This window comes from Siphateles boraxobius, unplaced genomic scaffold (assembly GCF_051911475.1).
Source record: "Siphateles boraxobius isolate OS27281-9 unplaced genomic scaffold, OSU_SipBor_1 53, whole genome shotgun sequence".
Classification (NCBI taxonomy): domain Eukaryota; kingdom Metazoa; phylum Chordata; class Actinopteri; order Cypriniformes; family Leuciscidae; genus Siphateles; species Siphateles boraxobius.
The window spans coordinates 3440770-3460668 of record NW_027509175.1 but is presented as its reverse complement, the minus strand read 5'-3'; the positions used below and the strand labels follow the sequence as shown (position 1 = coordinate 3460668).

General features: G+C 42.0%; 1 protein-coding gene across 1 annotated transcript in view; it reads right to left on the bottom strand.

Moving 5' to 3' along the window:
- The window catches only part of sgcz (sarcoglycan zeta), a 218742-nt gene that overhangs the window by 40938 nt on the left and 157905 nt on the right, over positions 1–19899 (bottom strand). The window contains exon 6 of the mRNA XM_077205055.1: positions 18742–18814. Within this exon, the coding sequence (XP_077061170.1) occupies positions 18742–18814 (73 nt within the window). The remainder of the gene's footprint in view (positions 1–18741; positions 18815–19899) is intronic.

Genomic DNA, 19899 nt, shown 5'->3' with positions numbered 1-19899 from the left:
AAAATTTGCATATCATGAAAAGGGTCTCTAAACAAGCTATTAACCTAATCATCTGAATCAACTAATTAATTATAAACACCTGCAAAAGATTCCTGAGGCTTTTAAAAACTCCCAGCTTGTTTCATTACTCAAAACCGCAATCATGGGTAAGACTGCTGACCTGACTGCTGTCCAGAAGGCCATCATTGACACCCTCAAGCAAGAGGGTAAGACAGAAAGAAATTTCTGAACAAATAGGCTGTTCCCAGAGTGCTGTATCAAGGCACCTCAGTGGGAAGTCTGTGGGAAGGAAAAAGTGTGGCAAAAAACGCTGCACAACGAGAAGAGGTGACCGGACCCTGAGGAAGATTGTGGAGAAGGACCGATTCCAGACCTTGGGGGACCTGCGGAAGCAGTGGACTGAGTCTGGAGTAGAAACATCCAGAGCCACCGTGCACAGGCGTGTGCAGGAAATGGGCTACAGGTGCCGCATTCCCCAGGTCAAGCCACTTTTGAACCAGAAACAGCGGCAGAAGCGCCTGACCTGGGCTACAGAGAAGCAGCACTGGACTGTTGCTCAGTGGTCCAAAGTACTTTTTTCGGATGAAAGCAAATTTTGCATGTCATTCGGAAATCAAGGTGCCAGAGTCTGGAGGAAGACTGGGGAGAAGGAAATGCCAAAATGCCTGAAGTCCAGTGTCAAGTACCCACAGTCAGTGATGGTCTGGGGTGCCATGTCAGCTGCTGGTGTTAGTGCACTGTGTTTTATCAAGGGCAGGGTCCATGCAGCTAGCTATCAGGAGATTTTGGAGCACTTCATGCTTCCATCTGCTGAAAAGCTTTATGGAGATGAAGATTTCATTTTTCAGCACGACCTGGCACCTGCTCACAGTGCCAAACCACTGGTAAATGGTTTACTGACCATGGTATTACTGTGCTCAATTGGCCTGCCAACTCTCCTGACCTGAACCCCATAGAGAATCTGTGGGATATTGTGAAGAGAAAGTTGAGAGACGCAAGACCCAACACTCTGGATGAGCTTAAGGCCGCTATCGAAGCATCCTGGGCCTCCATAACACCTCAGCAGTGCCATAATGAACTTTATCACAATATGCTAATTTTTTGAGAAGGACCTGTATATATATATATATATATATATATATATATATATATATATATATATATATATATATATATAAAAAAGTTGTAGGGCATTTGAAAAAAAAAAGTTTATTTGAATCGCTTGCTCTTCGGTTTGAGACTCTCAGAATTGGTTTACAACAATAGAGTCCTGAAACGTTAAAAATCTCTTGCAAAATCTCTTGACAGGCAGATAGAAATGCAGACAGACAGACAGACAGACAGACAGACAGACGGACGGACAGACAGACAGACAGACAGACAGACAGACAGACAGACAGACAGACAGACAGACAGACAGACAGACAGACAGACAGACAGATAGATAGATAGATAGATAGATAGATAGATAGATAGATAGATAGATAGATAGATAGATAGATAGATAGATAGATAGATAGATAGATAGATAGATAGATAGATAGATACTGACATGCTCAATCGGTACTATTGTTTGTTCAAACCCTATTGTGAAATTTAAAATAGCAATTGGACAATGAAGGCTCACTGGATGAATGATAGCCATTGTGTAATTACTTTGTGCCACAAAAGGAGAAATGTGCCACAGAAGACACACAGTCACAGAAGTAATTTGCCCAAGTGCCAAAATGGTCGAAGGACTGAGTCTATATTTCGACTGGCTGTGGAGATTCAGGTGTGCAATAAATCTACCAAAACCTCTTCAAATCCCCCCTCAAACAATCGCCCTCGCTCTTTCACTCTCTCTCCATCCATAATTATGTTCTAGAGAGGAAAAGTGCCGGCTGTCTCATCTGGATTAATCCTCACATATTCAGTCACACAGTTTGCAAGACAACATTTTTTAGCCCTGTGGTTTGATTCAGCTTTTACTGGAACTGGTATAATTCACAATCTTGATGGGTCCTTGAGACCCAAGCATTGATATTGATACATTATTATTATTTTTGTCTTTAGGAACCAATTAGCTATGAAAGAAAAAAACACACACATTTTGTTAAGACAAACATAATTGGGGTATACATTTAGGAAACACTGCAAAATTGCAATGCTGAAAATTTAGGGTTGCAAAAATGTCACCACTAGCCTATATTTTCAATTTTAAATAAAACTACATTTTATTCAGTACAAAAAAATATTGATTGGAAATCATTGTCTAATTAATAAATGTATTTCAGCCGATATTTGTGTGTTATGCATTTATTTGTATCAAGGTGTTAGCTCAGCAACATGACTGATGAAATTGATTGTGTTTTAATTACTGAAAGTATCATGTGTTTCACAGGAAGCGCTACTTGTGTGCTGCCTGTGTGAATTCCTGCCCATGAGAAGCATTTCAAATCCATCTCTTTGAGGGTTTCTTTTCAGTCAGGATGCTGCCTTTGAAGGTAATTGCATATGTGAACAGAAGAGAATGAGATACCACATTGGAACTGAGTTTATGTCTTTGACAAAAAAGTGCTTTGTGGACGGCATCATAACATTTACAAGTGTTAGTCAGCAGATGTTAACCACAGTAAGTGGTGGCTTTATTGGAATGGGATTCAGCCCTGCCAAATCCTTCTGTTACATCCTGCATCCTCATTGATTCTACTGAACATTCAGTTATTTGTATCGCACTGCAAAAGCTTGTGACTGTCTACACCAAGGGCCCTATCATACACTCAACGCAATGAGGCGCCAGGCGCGACGCAAGTGATGTGTCATTTTGGGGTTCTCATCATGTGATGTATGTACATGTGTTCGTTTTCCCAATAAGTTTGGTATTAGTTAGTTATTAGATGCTATAAAAATGGGGGCTGTAACTGTCATGATTGATTGACTATATATATTCCATCTGCAGCATGTCAGCACACAGTCATATAAAGATGGAATCTTTATTCTCTGGATTTAATAATTAACTGCAAAATGAAAGGGCTGGAGAAGTTTGATGCACTTCCCTCAAGATGTGACTCTTAGCCCAAGCCCACCAGTATTGATTCGAAAGACTAGCATTTGTGCGCTCATGACACCGAATTGCTGTTCTTTCAAACAAAGATGCTTTGTGTTTGCTTGTTAAAAAACTTCAGACAGAAGCTTCAATCTCATTTTCATAAGAATAAAATGCTGGAAAATTGATGCTGAACTCACAGTCCCCTTAATGAGGGACTAGTTAAAAATGGATTTGACGGCTAGTTCTTTTTTCAAATATCTCTTTTTATTGAATATAACTTTGTATAAATATATTTTGCCTGAAGAATTCAGCATTATATAGAGGATTTTTGTTTTTCTGAACTGTACGCGGTGGCTTTAGATGAGTGTGTACTCCAAGTAAAACTCAGTTCTGGGGTGGCTGGATCAATTCTCATCTTATTATACCCTGCATTAGCTGGCAGAGTTAACTGATCGCTAATGACATGACGCTGTTGCACTCTCACCCTATGCACCCTCGCCAGGCTATTACAAGCACAACCAAACCCTTCTGCTGGGCAGGGGAAGAGGAAAAAAAAACAGCGAGGCTATTACAGTCTACTTAAACTTGGTGCATGGCCTTCAACAATGCCAACTGAGCTGAGAGTGACTACACAAAGGTCTGGGAAGAGAGGGTTGTTGAGAGTAAAAAGAGAGGTGGTGCTTAGAAGATGGAGGGCATCCAAGCCGTCTCAAATAGTGGTAATGTGTCTTTGTCTAAGATTTGCAGTTTAATTAATGAGAGCCTGAGGCAAGTTCAAACCTCAGCACTGAGAGAGGAGCATGGAGCTAAACAAATGAAGGCAAATGACCAGAATTATGCCAAGAAGAATATAAGATGGAAAGCCAGTAGCTGCTGATTGGAATAGCGTTCCAGCAATAAAGCCCCCTACGTATAGTAATATTTTTTTTGTTTTATCACTGTTATTCTGTTCTCAATGATTTGGATGCTACTCTATGGAAGTATGAAACAAAAAAACCTGTTGAATTGCACTACTTGTTACTAAACTAAAACTAAACACCTGTTACTAAAACTAAACATGTTTGCATTTTAATGCATTGCATTTTTAGCGCTTGCATTTTTATGGGCTGAAATTCAACATTGTTGAATATTTAAGCTGTGAATATTTAAATTCAAAATATTTCAAACACATTTTCGTTATTAAAAATTCAATAATCCATATTCATCTTTCATATTTCACTTCCAAAATATTCAAACTGTTTAAAAATACAACCTATAATATTCAACAGGCAATATTCGGTCCATTTTATTTCGCTTTGCAAATTCGCTTCCACAAATTCAGTGGTTCAAATTCGACAGTAAATTCAACATTGACATCCAGAAACTGCAGGAAAAGCATTAGATTACCGAGCAGAATCTCCATCTGCTGTTAGTCATCATCACCAGCAGGAGGTGCAAGTGTGTGTTGTTGACGAAGACCAAGCAACAGTTAGAGCAAGCCATTCATTCATAAAAACTGCATTTACAGCAATTGACCTTTCGCCGGCCCCTCCCCCATAAAGGCCATTGTCCAATCAAACATCTTAGCAACCGTTACTATGTGAGCAGGTCCGTCAAACATTGACTCCAAGCAAAATGGTGAAGCGGTGCACCCACGGCGTTTGTAAATCGGACACTAGGTACCCCGAGAGATTGTCTGGAGGAGTTGTGTTCTTTCCGTTTCCAAAGCCGAAAACACAACGTGAGCGGTGCCTACAATGGATCAAAACAGTGTGGACGGCCCCACTCCCAGTTAAATGTGTCGAACCGGGTTAACTCATGTGCAGCGTGCGTGAAACGGAGACACTGGGATTAGTCAAAGAAACATGGAGAAAGCAGATCAAGAGGATCCACAAAGGAATTGCGTTTTCTAAAGGGTTGTTGTCAACATGATATTTTCGGGGGGAAATGAGCAGCAGTCACTAGCAGTGCAGCACCCGTAGGCTACAGTTTAGAGGAGTGCAAGTTCGCAACGGGGAAAGCATGAAGCTTACTTGACAACATCAGTTCATATATCAATATCGTAACGAATAGAAATAACCTTAAATAATGTATGGTTATCTGCATCTTTCCGTCTCTTACTTTTTAAACACGAAAAACACATTCAGCATGACACACAAGCGGTTGCCGTGGTAATGAACAACTTGCTTGTTAAAGCGAATGTATAATCCTGTATCTGAGGCAAAATTACTAAATATGCAGCGCAAGTTATATATTTCTAACTCCAAACAATTAGCCACTGAACCAGCTTATAAAATTTCTGCAAGGCTGTGCTGGTTGCATTTGAGGTAAGTTACAGAAGAAGTTACAGTTTTTACATTATCTGACTATAACTTTGCAAGTACATGTCAACTTATTCTACAAACCCTAACCTAACAGTCTGCAATACTCTAATGAGAGTTAGTTGACATATAGTTGCAAATTAATGAGTTAGTTGACATGTGGTTGCTTAAAATATCTAAAGTGGAATATTGAAATAAAGTATAACCAACATCCTTAAAACGATCTTATTTTGTGCTCTGCAGAAGAAAGAAATACATACAGGTTTGGAACGACATGAGGGTGAGAAAATTATCGAATTTTCATTTTTGGTAAACTTATAAAAATAGTTTATCCTCAAATGAATGCGACAAATGTGTTATCAAAAGTGTGAGCTCTCATTCATCAAAGCCTTATACGCTCACATGCACAAAAAGCTTGCAAAAACTGACAGCTTATAAAAATTCCCTACTGTCAAGTGTTACTTTGAAGGTGGTCTGAATAACTCCTGCTGAGGAACTTGTGAGAAAGTCTATCAATAGGATGCAATTGAACTCTGTCGGTGAGACCATATCATACATTTAATAGACTCTATTAAGTCATTACATGTTCCATTTAGTTTAACTGCACAATTCTGAACTCTAAGAGGGACAGAAACACTGAGACAGAAAGAGGAAGATTTAGAGATGAGAAAAAAAATGTGACAGACGTTTGTTTACAAAAGTTTTATACACCAAGGACAACATAAAGCTGGCTCATAGTTCATTATGTAGGCTCATTTCAATCGACTGTTTAGCTCGGTGATAATGAGCACACTTCAATAAAACAATAATTAGAAGAAAGGGAACTTGATTTATACGTTTCCTGCTTTCGATTTGCAAATTAATGAGGTCGAGAGCGAAGGGAAACACATAAAGCGTCTAATACCCTCAAAATTATGATAAAATGTAAATGCACACAGGTCACTGAAGGATGCACAATTCTGTCTGAAAAGAACAACCAGAAATTCATGGTGAGGGAGGAGGAGAGAGATAGTGAAGGAGTCATGATGAGTGTTCCGATTATCTGCAGATTTTCACTGTTGCACTTCAAATCAAAATGTCCACTCATACTGTGAAACAGACTGCAGACTGGGCTAAAATTACAGCAATGCTCGTTATCTGTCCAAATTAGTTTTTTTAATACAACAGAACTGAGAGAGCAAAACTGTGGATTTATTGGTAAAAATATGAAATATTATGTATTTATTACTATGAATAATCAATTTGAGAGGTCAAAGTGTCTTGCATCCAGTGCTTGACGTGGGAAAAAAAAGTGGCGGTACTCCCCCTTCCCATCGGGTATAATTCAAATATATTGTGATATTCATTAATATTCATTTAGAATATAGACAAATCTTATATTATAATTGTCTACATTGGCAATATGTTTAATCTGCCCTAAACTGTAAAATTTAATTAGTTAGACTTAAAAAAGCATGTAAAACCATTTTCTTTAAAACAAAATAAGTAAAGTGAAATTGGAATGGTACTGACAAATGCTAAGTCAGTAGTTGCCTACAAGAGTTCTAGTAACTAAAAAAGAACTGTATAGAGTACTTGATAATTTACTTTAGGTTTACTCTTGACTTAGTATAGCAACCATTGTTGTTACCATTTTTGAGTTTTGCATGCTGAATGTTGAAGTATGTGTGTGACTCAAGCATGTTTAATTGCAAGATATTGTCACAAATGAGGAATTATATGAACCCAATTAAAAGTGTCACGGTTATTGTGATAGAGTTAACAATATAGTTTAAAATATCATTATTCGACAATTGACTAGTTAATAATTTCGTTTGGTCAACTTTTAAAAGCAACCCATTTATTATTTCCCTTCCTTTGAAACCAATTAACTTTGATTTGTTTTTGCATCACTGCATCAATAGGACGATAATTACAATAATATAAATGATGCTCCAAGTGCCCAACCAAAGGGAACACTAATTACCATAATGTTGAGTTCAAACAAAAACATTTGAGGAAAATCAACATCAATTCATGAAGTCAGCTTATGTGATGTTCTGTCAAATTTGTCAGTTGTATTGACAATTCAACATTCAATATGAAAATGAGTGAATGCAACTAAAGACAACTGCAGAATCGAAATGAGTGAAAAGTCTATTAAGAATTGCCCAGCCTCAAAAACTTTTTTTCCCGCTTGACAAACTGTCACTCAAACCAATCAATTAATCTTAACTTGGATTTTCCCCGAGTTAACATGGCGTAGTACAGATTACTAGATTTTTACAATTAAGTTTACATTAAGTAAAATTAACTTAAAAGTGTTAGTTAGAACAACTGTCGGATTTTACAGTGTATATTAAACAATTCCTTTTTTGTTTTCTATTTAAAAAAAAAAAACATAACAGAACATGAATCTATCAATTTGCCACTTCTATAATTAAAAGTGACATAAAAAAACACAAATTCCTTTATTCGAAAGGCTATACATGTCACAATCAGCTGCTGGGTCATTATTTACAGCAGTCAAACTAAGAGGAGATTGGTGATAACATTTCTGTAAAATCGTCAATAAAGGCTGGAGAATATTTCGGAGGTCTTTAAATAATGACCAATAAAATGTGTGGAGCACCTTTTAACACTATACTCAGATATTCAAAAGACAAGTAATCACCGAGTGACACTTTCTTGCATTGATAGACATCTTTAAATAGAGCAGCTATGCATCCACCTCTCCCCAACAGCTCTGCAGACACTTATAAAAGTAAAGTTAAAAAGGGCTGTTGGCTTGCAACTGTTATCTAACCAAGTTTAATTTAGAAACATAAAAACCAGGTTGTTTGTATTGATGATGTCAAGTGAGCAGATGTTTAAAATTGCTAACTTAACGGTATCAGTTTTTGTCCCCATGGGAATCTCTGATTGACGTTCAATGGGCAGCAGATTTTGCTGTACGATTTGAGAAGGCCTTAGACTTTTTATAATTTAGCAGAACAGAGAAAGCTACAGGCACACTGGGTTCCTGCTTGTTTTGTGAACATTTGGGGGCAGTTGTGGCCTAATGGGTAAAGGGTCGTACTTGTAACCCGAAGGTCACAGGTTCGATTCTCAATACCAGCAGAAAATGACTTAGGTGCAAGGCACCTAATCACTCTCCGGGTGCTGCAGCGAATGGCTGCCCACTCCTCCGGGTGTGTATCCACAGTTTGCAATGTGTGTTCAATATTCACTGCTCATAATATGTGTGAACTTACTTGGATGGGTTAAATGCAGAGGACAAATTCCAAGTATGGGTTGCCTTCATGTCACTTTACTTCACTTAATTTGAGAAATTTACTGTTATCATAGCAGACTGTAAAAAAATTGCTGTAGTTATGCAGCTGTTTGCCAGTAACTTACTGTAGATTTAAATTGATGTATATTTACTGGCAACAGTTTGTTCAAAGTTAAATGAACATTAAACATTAACAAGTCTTTGTTTTTACAGAATAAAAAACATAACAATCTAATGCAAAGCATTCTGGGAACCAGAAATTTTCATCAACCTTTTTCTGTTCCCTTTCGAGGGAACTCGCGATGCGTCACTTGACGCTTTGGGAACGCCCCCAGCGTGCATGCGTCTGAGCATCAATGTCAACTAGTCCAATGGAAAGAATGAGCGTCACGGGCGGGTGACGTCATGACCAGGAAGGGATAAAGGCTCACCCGGTGAAACGCGGCATTAGCTTCTGTGTCTCAGCAAGCGATCTGTGTCATTTTGTCTCTGTCTATTTACTGTTGTCTGTTGCGGAAAAGGATGGAAACTAAACAAGTGTACAAACAGTGTGTTTCTCCCTGCCCGCGTTATTTAACGGGTGGGGACACACACGAGCTTTGTGTCGTTTGTTTGGGAGTGGAGCATGCGATCTCAGCCTTCGAGGGGGCTGATTGCCAGCATTGTGAGATGTTACCGCTTCGCATGCTCCGCTCTCGCCTGTCACTCTTTGATAAAGTGAGTGGGCAGGCTCGCGATCCACAGGGATCAGGACCCGCGTCTGCTGAGGCGGCGCGGAGAATGCATTCCTGGGGATCGCAAAAGGATCTTTCGGAGGGGTTGGAGACGGGTCCGAGGGCTCTTTCTCCTTCCTTACCCGAGAGATCCAGTGCTCTCTCCCCGGTGTCGGAAGCACGCTCTGCGGTTTCTTTCGCCCGGGGAGAGAGCCCTCCACTACTTTGTTGCTCTTCCTCCGAGGAGGTTGATGTGATGAGTGTGGAGAGTGTAAGCACACACATGGGGGAAAGGGATTCACAATTTATTTCCCCAGCATATGATGAGCTGGTGGATGTTATGTCGCGGGCTGTAGAGAAGTTAAATATTGAATGGCCATCTGAGAATAAGGGCGCTCGTCCTAAAAGCAAATTAGATGAGCGCTTTTTATCTTCAACCACATTATCTCCACCACGAGGGCTTCCATTTTTTCCCGATTTGCACAATGAGATTTCTAAATCGTGGAATAAACCATACTCATCACGTCTTTTCAGCCCTCATGTTAACACTTATTCGAGAATAAGAGGGCTGAAAGAGTATGGTTATGAGGCGATGCCCCAGGCGGAAGAGAATTTAGCCAGTTATCTTTCCCCTGGTCCCGCATCGTCTCTGAAAGCCTCGGCTTTGCCCACTAGACCGCTTAAAGCCACTTCGATGTTAGTAGGCAAAGCTTATACGGCAGCAGGTCAAGCTGGAGCATGTCTGCATACTATGGCAGTGCTCCAGGCTTATCAAGCTGACCTGCTGGGGGAACTGGATAGTAGTGAGGGAGTCAGTCATGACGAGATTCGTGAACTTCGTCGGGCTACCGATCTTTCTCTCAGGGCTACTAAGGAGACCGCCAGAGCAATTGGGCGGTCTATGGCAGCCTTGGTAGCTACTGAGAGACATTTATGGTTGAATCTGTCTGAAATCAAAGAAAAAGATCGAGCTTTCTTATTAGATGCTCCGCTTGAACCTTCTGGTCTCTTCGGCGACGCAGTCCACGCGGTCGTCGAGAGATTTCAGGAGTCAAAAAAACAAGCGGACGTTTTTAAAAAGTTTATCCCTCGCCGGGTCCAGCCCCCTGGGGCTGCTGGGCGTGAGCAGCCCCAGCCGTCAAGCTCATCATATCGTGTGCATCAGAAAGAGAGTGTTGCATCTCGTGCACCTCCACGTAGAGACTGGAGACAGACGCAACCCTCTCAACCGAAGTCTTCTAAGTCGAAGCCGGATCTGAGGGCCGTTCTTCAGGCGAAGAAGACTTCGGTTCAAAAAAAAAAAAAGGTCCTGATGTTCACGCATCAGGCCTGTGAGGACAGCCCCGACCGAAGTGGAGCGGTGTACACCTCATTTTACGGTGCCCGTTCCATTTCGGGGTCCTCACGAGACCGTTCTGCCAACCCTGCCACCCTCGGTGCTTCAGGGCGCAGCGGTCTCCAGCGAGTCGCTGATGCTATGCTGCGGCACAGCATCGGTTTCGCGCCCTCTGAGGGGGGCCTTAGAGCGGCCAGTTCAGGTAGTTCCTGCCATTATGTTTCAGGCTCCGGAATTGGCTGTCTCGATAACACCAGAGACCAGCCTCGAGAGGCTGGTTCCCTTAGTAAATTTTCTGGCAGCGTGGAAGCTTCTGCCGAATATTTCTCATTGGGTCCTGCAGATTGTAGAGAAAGGATACAGAATCCAGTTTGGTTCTCGTCCTCCTCGTTACAACGGGGTGCTGCCCACAGTGGTGCATCCCGAGCAGGCTCTGGTAATGGAGCAAGAGGTAAAGGCCCTGTTAGCAAAGGAAGCTATAGAACAGGTGTACTCACCCGACAGAGAGTCGGGTTTTTACAGCCGTTATTTCATTGTTCCAAAAAAGGATGGGGGGTTGCGTCCCATTTTAGATCTTCGTCTGTTGAATCGTTCAGTACAGAAACTCAAGTTCAAGATGCTGACACTCAAACAGATCGCGACTCAAATCAGATCCGAGGACTGGTTTGTCACGATAGATCTGAAGGACGCCTACTTCCATATCTCCATCCTCCCTCAGCACAGGAAGTTCCTAAGGTTTTCTTTCGGGGGCAAAGAATACCAATATCGGGTTCTTCCTTTCGGTCTAGCTTTATCACCCCGCACGTTCACGAAATGCGTGGATGCAGCTCTAGCCCCTCTCAGGCTTCAGGGCATACGTATTCTGAACTACATCGACGACTGGCTGGTTCTGGCGGAATCAGAGCAGTCGGCGGTTCGGCACCGAGGTGTCGTTCTCGCTCATATGCAGATGTTGGGGTTGAGGCTCAACGCCAAGAAGAGTGTTCTTTCTCCAGTACAGAGAACCACTTTCCTTGGTGTGGTATGGGATTCAGTGACGATGCGGGCCACTCTATCGCCCGTTCGTGTAGCTGCTATCCTGACAGCCACCAAAGAGCTAAAGCTAGGCCAGTCACGCACTGTGAAACAGTTCGAGAGACTGTTGGGTCTCTTGGCGGCAGCGTCCAACGTGATTCCTTTTGGCCTGCTGTACATGAGACCTTTACAGTGGTGGCTAAGGACCAGAGGGTTCTCCCCGAGGGGAAACCCACTTCGTATGATCAAGGTCACGCGGCGGTGCCTTCGTGCCTTAATTATATGGAGGAAACATTGGTTCTTAACCCAGGGTCCGGTATTGGGAGCTCTTTGCCATCGTGTTACGATCTCGACAGATGCTTCCCTCACCGGCTGGGGAGCGGTAATGGAAGGCCGCTCGGTTCAGGGTCTGTGGAAAAGTCATCATCTTTCGTGGCACATCAATTGCCTGGAGATGATGGCTGTCTTCAATGCGTTGAGACAGTTTCTCCCAGACCTGAGGGGCCATCATGTGCTTGTACGAACAGACAACACATCAGTGGTCTCTTATCTGAACCGTCAGGGGGGTCTGCGGTCGCGTCCGCTCTGCAAACTGGCGCACCAGATCCTCCTGTGGTCTCTGGGGAAGGTACTCTCCCTGAGGGCAGTGTATATTCCTGGGGACCAGAATGTGGGGGCAGACATCCTGTCGAGGCAGGAGCTGAGGCCAGGGGATTGGAGACTCCACCCCGAGGCGGTGGAGAAAATTTGGGAGTTTTACGGCCAAGCAGAGGTGGATCTGTTTGCGTCTCAGCACACGACGCACTGTCCACTTTGGTTCTCCCTTACTCACCCAGCCCCTCTGGGGCTGGATGCTATGGTGCAGACGTGGCCGAGGCTACGTCTGTACGCATTTCCCCCTGTTGCTCTGCTCCCAGGAGTTCTGGAACGAGTCCGCCAGTACGGAATAAGTCTACTGCTTGTAGCACCACGCTGGCCGAGTCGGATCTGGTTTGCGGACCTGATCCATCTCTTAGACGGTCCTCCCTTGGAGATCCCGATCAGGAGAGACCTTCTGTCTCAGGCCGGGGGCACAATATTTCACCCTCGGCCAGAGATTTGGAACCTGTGGGTTTGGCCTCTGAGGGGGGCCAACTCATAGAGAGTGGTCTCTCAGCTGAGGCTGCTGAGACCATCCTAAGCTCCAGAGCTCCAGCTACTAGGAAACTATATGCGCTGAAATGGAAAGTTTTTTCTGTATGGTGTCACCGACATCAGTGGGATCCGGTTAACTGTTCTGTGAACACAGTACTCGAGTTCTTGCAGGAGCGCTTTACGTCAGGTTTATGTCCTTCCACACTTAAGGTTTACGTGGCGGCCATTGCGGCTTACCACGCCCTGGTTGGGGGTACATCGTTGGGTCGAGACCCCCTGATTACACGTTTCCTTCGTGGCACACTGAGGCTGAGGCCTGCAACTCGCACTAGGGTGCCAGCTTGGGATTTGGCATTAGTACTAGAAGGCCTGTCTAGGGCTCCATTCGAGCCCTTAGATTCGGTTTCAGAGAAATTTCTTACCCTTAAGACTATCTTTCTGCTAGCTATTTCGTCCCTTAAGAGAGTTGGAGACCTTCAGGCCCTTTCGGTTTCCCCCACTTGCCTTGAGTTTGCACCGGGGATGGTCAAGGCATTCTTATATCCAAAACAGGGATACGTCCCTAAGGTGCCGACCTTGATTCCGAGGCCTATCGTGCTGCAGGCTTTCTGTCCTCCTCCTTTTACATCTGCGGACCAGGAAAGGCTGAACCTCTTGTGTCCAGTGCTAGCACTGGATACTTATGTTCATCGGACATCTTCTATGAGGAAGTCCGACCAGTTATTTATTTGCTTTGGATCACCTAAGAAGGGTCTTCCTGCTTCTAAACAGACGGTTAGCAAGTGGATAGTCGAGGCTATTTCACTTGCATACGAGTACTCTGACCATCCGTGTCCCTTGGTGGTCAGAGCTCACTCAACGAGGGGTATGGCGGCCTCTAAAGCCTTGTTATTTGGGGTTTCCCTCCAAGACGTTTGTGATGCGGCAGGCTGGTCCTCACCGCTCACATTCGTCAGGTTTTACAGTTTGGACCTGGATGCTGCCCCAGGTTCTCAGGTGCTTAGTGCTTAGTTCCAACAGACTGACACTCAGGTACTTGGAATTCTGGCGTTTTGGGTAATCTCGTTCCCAAAGCGTCAAGTGACGCATCGCGAGTTCCCTCGAAAGGGAACGTCTCAGGTTACTACTGTAACCATAGTTCCCTGAGAAAGGGAACGAGACGATGCGTCACCCTGCCATACTTCCTGCTTCCCTGTGATCGGCTTGCTTCGACTTTTTGAAGCTAATGCCGCGTTTCACCAGGTGAGCCTTTATCCCTTCCTGGTCATGACGTCACCCGCCCGTGACGCTCATTCTTTCCATTGGACTAGTTGACATTGATGCTCAGACGCATGCACGCTGGGGGCGTTCCCAAAGCGTCAAGTGACGCATCGTCTCGTTCCCTTTCTCAGGGAACTATGGTTACAGTAGTAACCTGAGACGTTTTTTTTCCTTCAGATTTTGGTTCCCAGAATGCTTTGCATGAGGCTGTTATTTTAGTTTTATTCTGTAAAGATAAAGACTTGTTAATGTTTAAAGTTCATTTAACTTTGAACAAACTGTTGCCAGTAAATAACATCAATTTAAATCTACAGTAAGTTACTGGCAAGCAGCTGCCAGTAATAACGTAATTTCTACAGATTTTTTTTACAGTATACAGATGCTTTGGTGGTTGCAGGGCTCGTCACTTTTAGGTTGGTATCTGCGGGCTCACAGCAATAGAGGGAGAGCTTTGTTACAGCATACACCAGTTCCTCCATTTTCCCTGAGAAGCTCAGAAGTGGAGATGCTAGAGACAGGGAAAGCATGTCTGCTGAGAGGGGCTGGGGCTCATGTTATCAGAGGATGAAATATTTACCCTGATTTCCCTCGCTTTTTTTCCCAGGAGGTCGTCCTTGGGTGCAGAATCTAGAAGCTGTTCTAGTGTCATAGTCTCTCTGAAGTAAACTTTGTGGGCAGTCGCTCAGCTGAGATTGTGTCCGTGAGCAGTGGTTGTGGCTGCCTGGTGTTATCATTGTCCGTGTGGGATATGTCAATCGCATTCACATTCAGATGCTGATGTGAAGTCCTGTGGTCTTTTAGACATCCACCAGTTGAGTGTGTGCCATTTTGATTGAGTGCAGTGGCACACACTGTTGAAAGATGACGGAGGGAGAAGTAGATATTGTCCTTTAGCACTTTTGCACTCTTTGTTTGGGTGTAGGCCGTTTGGTTTAAACAGTTGTCTTTGACCCAATAAAAGATTGAAGTTGTCAACAAAGTTCAGTCGTCTCATGTTGCATGTTTTTTGCAGCCATGTATTTAGACCAAGCAACCCTGAAACCATTTTAGTTCCTCTTGTTACAAGTGGTCTACTGATGAACGACTGAATCCTTAGTCTTCCAAGTGTTTCAAAGAGTTCATTGAAATCTTTCATAAGGAGTTCTGACTGCTCTTTCAAAATATCATTCCCCCCACATTATTAATTACCCTCAAAGAATACACTTGTTTGTTCACAAGTTTGAATGTTCTTGTTTCCTTAAATTTATTTTCAAGGTCTGAGGTGAATTATCAATTGCCACTTTCAGTAAGGCTATAACGGTCATGCAAAATGATATTCAAACTCACATTCAATTATTTTAACATTGGCTAACTAAAGCACATAATCAGTACCTGAGATTATCATTGTCATACTTTGTATGCTGTTGTTTCAGCTGTGATGTTGTAGAAATAGAAAGAGAACTGTTTCTAAAAAAGAATTCCCTATCGCTCATTGCGTTTCGCTGTTGTGGCTGATTAGGACAAAAACTCTGATTAACATGGAAAAGTTTAAAGGGGACATATCATGAAAATCTGACTTTTTTCGTGTTGAGGTGCTATAATTGGGTCCCATGTGCATCTACCAACCCTGAAAATGTGAAAAGTGACAACACAGTAACTTTGTTTTGGTAAGCCTTTCTTTGCAAGCATGTCAAAAAAAGCCAATCTGATTCTGCTCCCCTTCTGACCTAGGAAGGGGATCTTATTATAATATTACCGCCCCTTAATCTGCACGTTTTCAACCACGGCACCGCCATTTGGTTTTCACAAGCGACAACAGTGTAAATAGTTCAAGTGCAATGGCAAAAGATCGAGCAAAGCAAGCAAACTGTTCTGTCGCTGTTGCACAGACGAGCACAGAACACTACTTGACCAACAAATGTCACAGCTGTTATAAAGAACTCTGATCATTCAGAAACGTCCAGGTGTGTCTAAAAGTTACAATCTCTTCCTGAGTCTCTCTGTAAATCTCTACGCCAAGGGTTATTTCTGAGATTAGAATGAAATTTGCGTTTGTTTATTGCTGAAGTATCCGAAGCTTGTGTAAAAGGATCGGCCTCTTCTGAACGGAGGTGGGGAGCAGCAGCTCATTTGCATTTAAAGGGACACACACAAAAACGGTGCAACACCATAGATTTATAATACATCTTGTGAAAAGGGGCAACATTTTTCATCTTTAAAGGAACACTCCACCGTTTTTTGAAATCGGGCTTATTCACCGCTTCCCCTACATTTAGATAGGTGGGCAAAAGCGTTTTTGTCGCAGCGCATTCATTGTCGTAGTTTGGCAGTGCTGACGCTGGCTTAGCTTAGCATAATGAATGGAATCCTATGTTGTCAGGTAGCATGCCATGAGTAAAAGTGATAAAAAAAAATTTAAAAAATTAAAACCTAATTACTTATTGTGGCCTGGGTATTCACAACGAGTACAAATAGCAATGCAGATTAAGACTAGGCAATTTCCTAGGCAGATATTGATTTGGGACTATATTAGGGCAAATCACAGGCGAAGCACTGCTAAGTTACTTGGGTGCAGTCATATCGCGCTGAATTCATACTGAAATCCCCTATGGAAATCCCCCAACTTCCGTCAACATACCGGCGTGAATAGTAGCTAGCTATTTTTCTTACAGTAGACATAGTGAATGGTGATGAACATGGCGTATTTTGCGAGAGATGAAAAGGGTGACTTCTCAGACAGTCAAGATCCAGAACCATACCTCTACGAACCAGAGAATTTCGGAAGAGGAGCTGCATGCTTTGGATATAGAACGACAGGAGGAGGTTGCGATCGCTCAACAGACAGAGGACGTGAGAATGAGAGCCAAGATGAACTGGTAGTGTGAGTGTATGTCCTTTGCTTGTTCTCATAACCTTTTGCTATGCAGGCAATTACCATGTTTGCTGTAGCTGTAACTTCTCAAACTCAACACAATCCAAAAGCGAAGATACTCGGTGCAGGTCACGCTGGTATGTTGACGGATTTCAGGTGTTGCGTGATATCTCTGCGCCCAAGTAGCAGTGTTTCGCCTGTGATTCCCTTCAATATAGTCCCAAGTCAATATCTGCCTAGGAAATCGCCTAGTCTTAATCTGCATTGCTAGATGTACTCGTTGTGAATACGCAGGCCACAAGAAGTAATTAGTGTTTTTTTTGTTTTGTTTTTTTTACCACTTTTACCCACAACATGCTACCTGACAACATAGGATTCCATTCATTATGCTAAGCTAAGCTAGTGTTGGGGCTGCCAATCTAAGACAATGCATGCACTGAGACAAAAATGCTTTTGCCAAACTATCTTAATGTAGGAGAGACGGTGAATAAGCCCTATTTCAAAAAACTGTGGAGTGTTCCGTTAAGACTTAATTAGCTTTTTCTTTAGTTGCAGTAGGAAGTCAATTTTAGATGTCCAAATATTCCATTTGCAAATACTGTAATAATCCAGTGAGTTTTCTATATCTACATGGTGTATGACAACAGACGGTATGACCCACACAGAAATCTGACCTCACTTAATCATTGATTAAGTCTGGGATTACATTGATTAAATGTGATCTTACTTAATCATTGATTAGGTCTGGGATTACATTGATTAAATGTGATCTTACTTAATCATTGAATAAATCTGGGATTACATGAAGAAACAGAATCAGCTGAGACTTGAGCCTAAATCCTTAAAATAATTGTGACAACTTCTAGATGCTAGCAGAACTGGCATAACACTAACTTTAAATGAAGCAAACTATTTTTTTTCACACAAAAAATTGTGTCTTATTTAACAATTACTGATCGCATGTAGAATATTATCTAGTGTAGGCTGCTGGTTTATTATAACATCAGAAAGTTCATACACGGCTATAAATAGAACAAGATGGAAAATATTTTACACAAAATGGTGTAGTTACAGCATGGACCAGCAGGGGCTAGTCGACCATGCTAACTAGCCAAACTTCGACCCCTTAATGGATCAAATCCTGATAATGTTTTGCATTAAAATAAGAATTGAACTAAAAAGGGTCAACACTCCCATTGAAAGCTGAAGGTCTAGTATAAGATGTCACCATCTCTCCATTAATCCAATAATTTCCCCAATTTTTCTAACGATGAAGATGATGTTATCCTGGTGCATTTGCATTAAGCAAGTTCATATTGCAATTGGAAAGCACCCAGCAGTGCTCCATCAAACCCAACTGGGTGGTAAAAGCTCTCAGTTCCTCTCAGTAACCTGCCTTGTTGCACTTAAAGTGACTCCATCCATCATGGCAGTACATAATTTCCTGTAGTGATAATGTCGGAGTTTAGGGGAGTGAGAAGCTTCGGGATGTGTTAGTGACCTTTTGGACATCCAATCAGATATTGACTAATGCAGACGGAAGAGATTAGATCAACCTGATTGGCTGATCCACTGGTGATGGATTGGGTGTGTGAGACAGGTTGCGTCCTCTTTCTCATAACAGAGTATGAATGGGACAGTTTGTCACTGAATTTTGAGGATATAAAGCTTCTAAGGACAATTAGGAAGTGGACATTCATTAAGTTCATGTTTTATGACTTTCCTCTATCCTTCTGTGTCTTGTTCCCTTTCTTTTTCTCATTATCTAGCTCTCCCCCACCCCTCTGTGGTTCTCAGTGTGAATAACCTATTAAATGATATTGTCATACATTAAGAAAGCATGCCTTACTTCAGGTCTTGGAATGGTTCAGCTCGAACGTGTGGCGTTTCCACTGAATGACTAAACACAACTCCCTCGTTGCCTAGCGAGATAAAGAGAAAAAAATAGAGAATGACAAGTCATTTGGTTAGAACCATGTTGTGTTGAAAAGAAAAGAAAAACACACACAACACAACACAACACATTTAAATATACATTGTCATACAACTTTGTGAATCATTATCAACAACTAGTCAGTTTCTAGGCAGACTTAACTTTTAAAATGACCAAAGAACTTGTGCAATACCATTCAGTACCCTGTCAGTAATATATTTTTTCAATAAATTTATACTTGTATTCAGCAAGGATGAAAATATTATATGTACTTTGTCTGACTCTGCTCACAATCATGTCATCTGAGAGGGGTGTCAACACCAGGTGTAAACTGCGCTCACAGGTACTGTACTTTACACCACACCACACTCAAACACACACATGTGGTCAGTGATGGAACTGATATACCTGGCTTATCAGATCTCTTTATCTACGACCTAATGCTCTGTTATACCTTCTACTGTATACTAGCCTACTAATAAAGTAACTCGGGTTAGGCAGTGTACCTCATACTCAGAGGTTTAAAACATCAAGTGATAAATTACAAGAGCCGTGAAGGGGCAGACTTGAGTGCTGTTCCCCAGATCTGTACTTCTGAAAATTTTGAAATGTCCCCCATTGCACAGCATATTTTTTCTTAAAAATGCACTTGTTACTTGAGTTCTAATAAATATAAAAGAAAGCTTATCTTTTTGTTTGTTTCGGGCTGTCCTAGTTTATTTTATTCCTCTTCATTTTCCCCACAATCATGTTCAGAACAGTTTAAAGGCACAGTTCACCCAAAATTAAACTTTAATTTACTCCTTTAAAACACATATTAGACAATAAAAGGAGTTTTAAATAATGTTTACAATATTAATTTTGTGTTCCACAGAATAAACAAATATTTTGAATGACATGACAAGTAAATGATGACAGAAATCAAATTTTTGATTGAAATATTCCTTTAGCACTTTACTCTCTCCGTTCACTTCCTCTATAGGGCAGTTCTTCTTTCTGACACATTTTAGCCTTTCAATCTCACCTCTGAAGAACCACTATAGTCCATTTATGCATGCTCTGTGCATCTTTTTC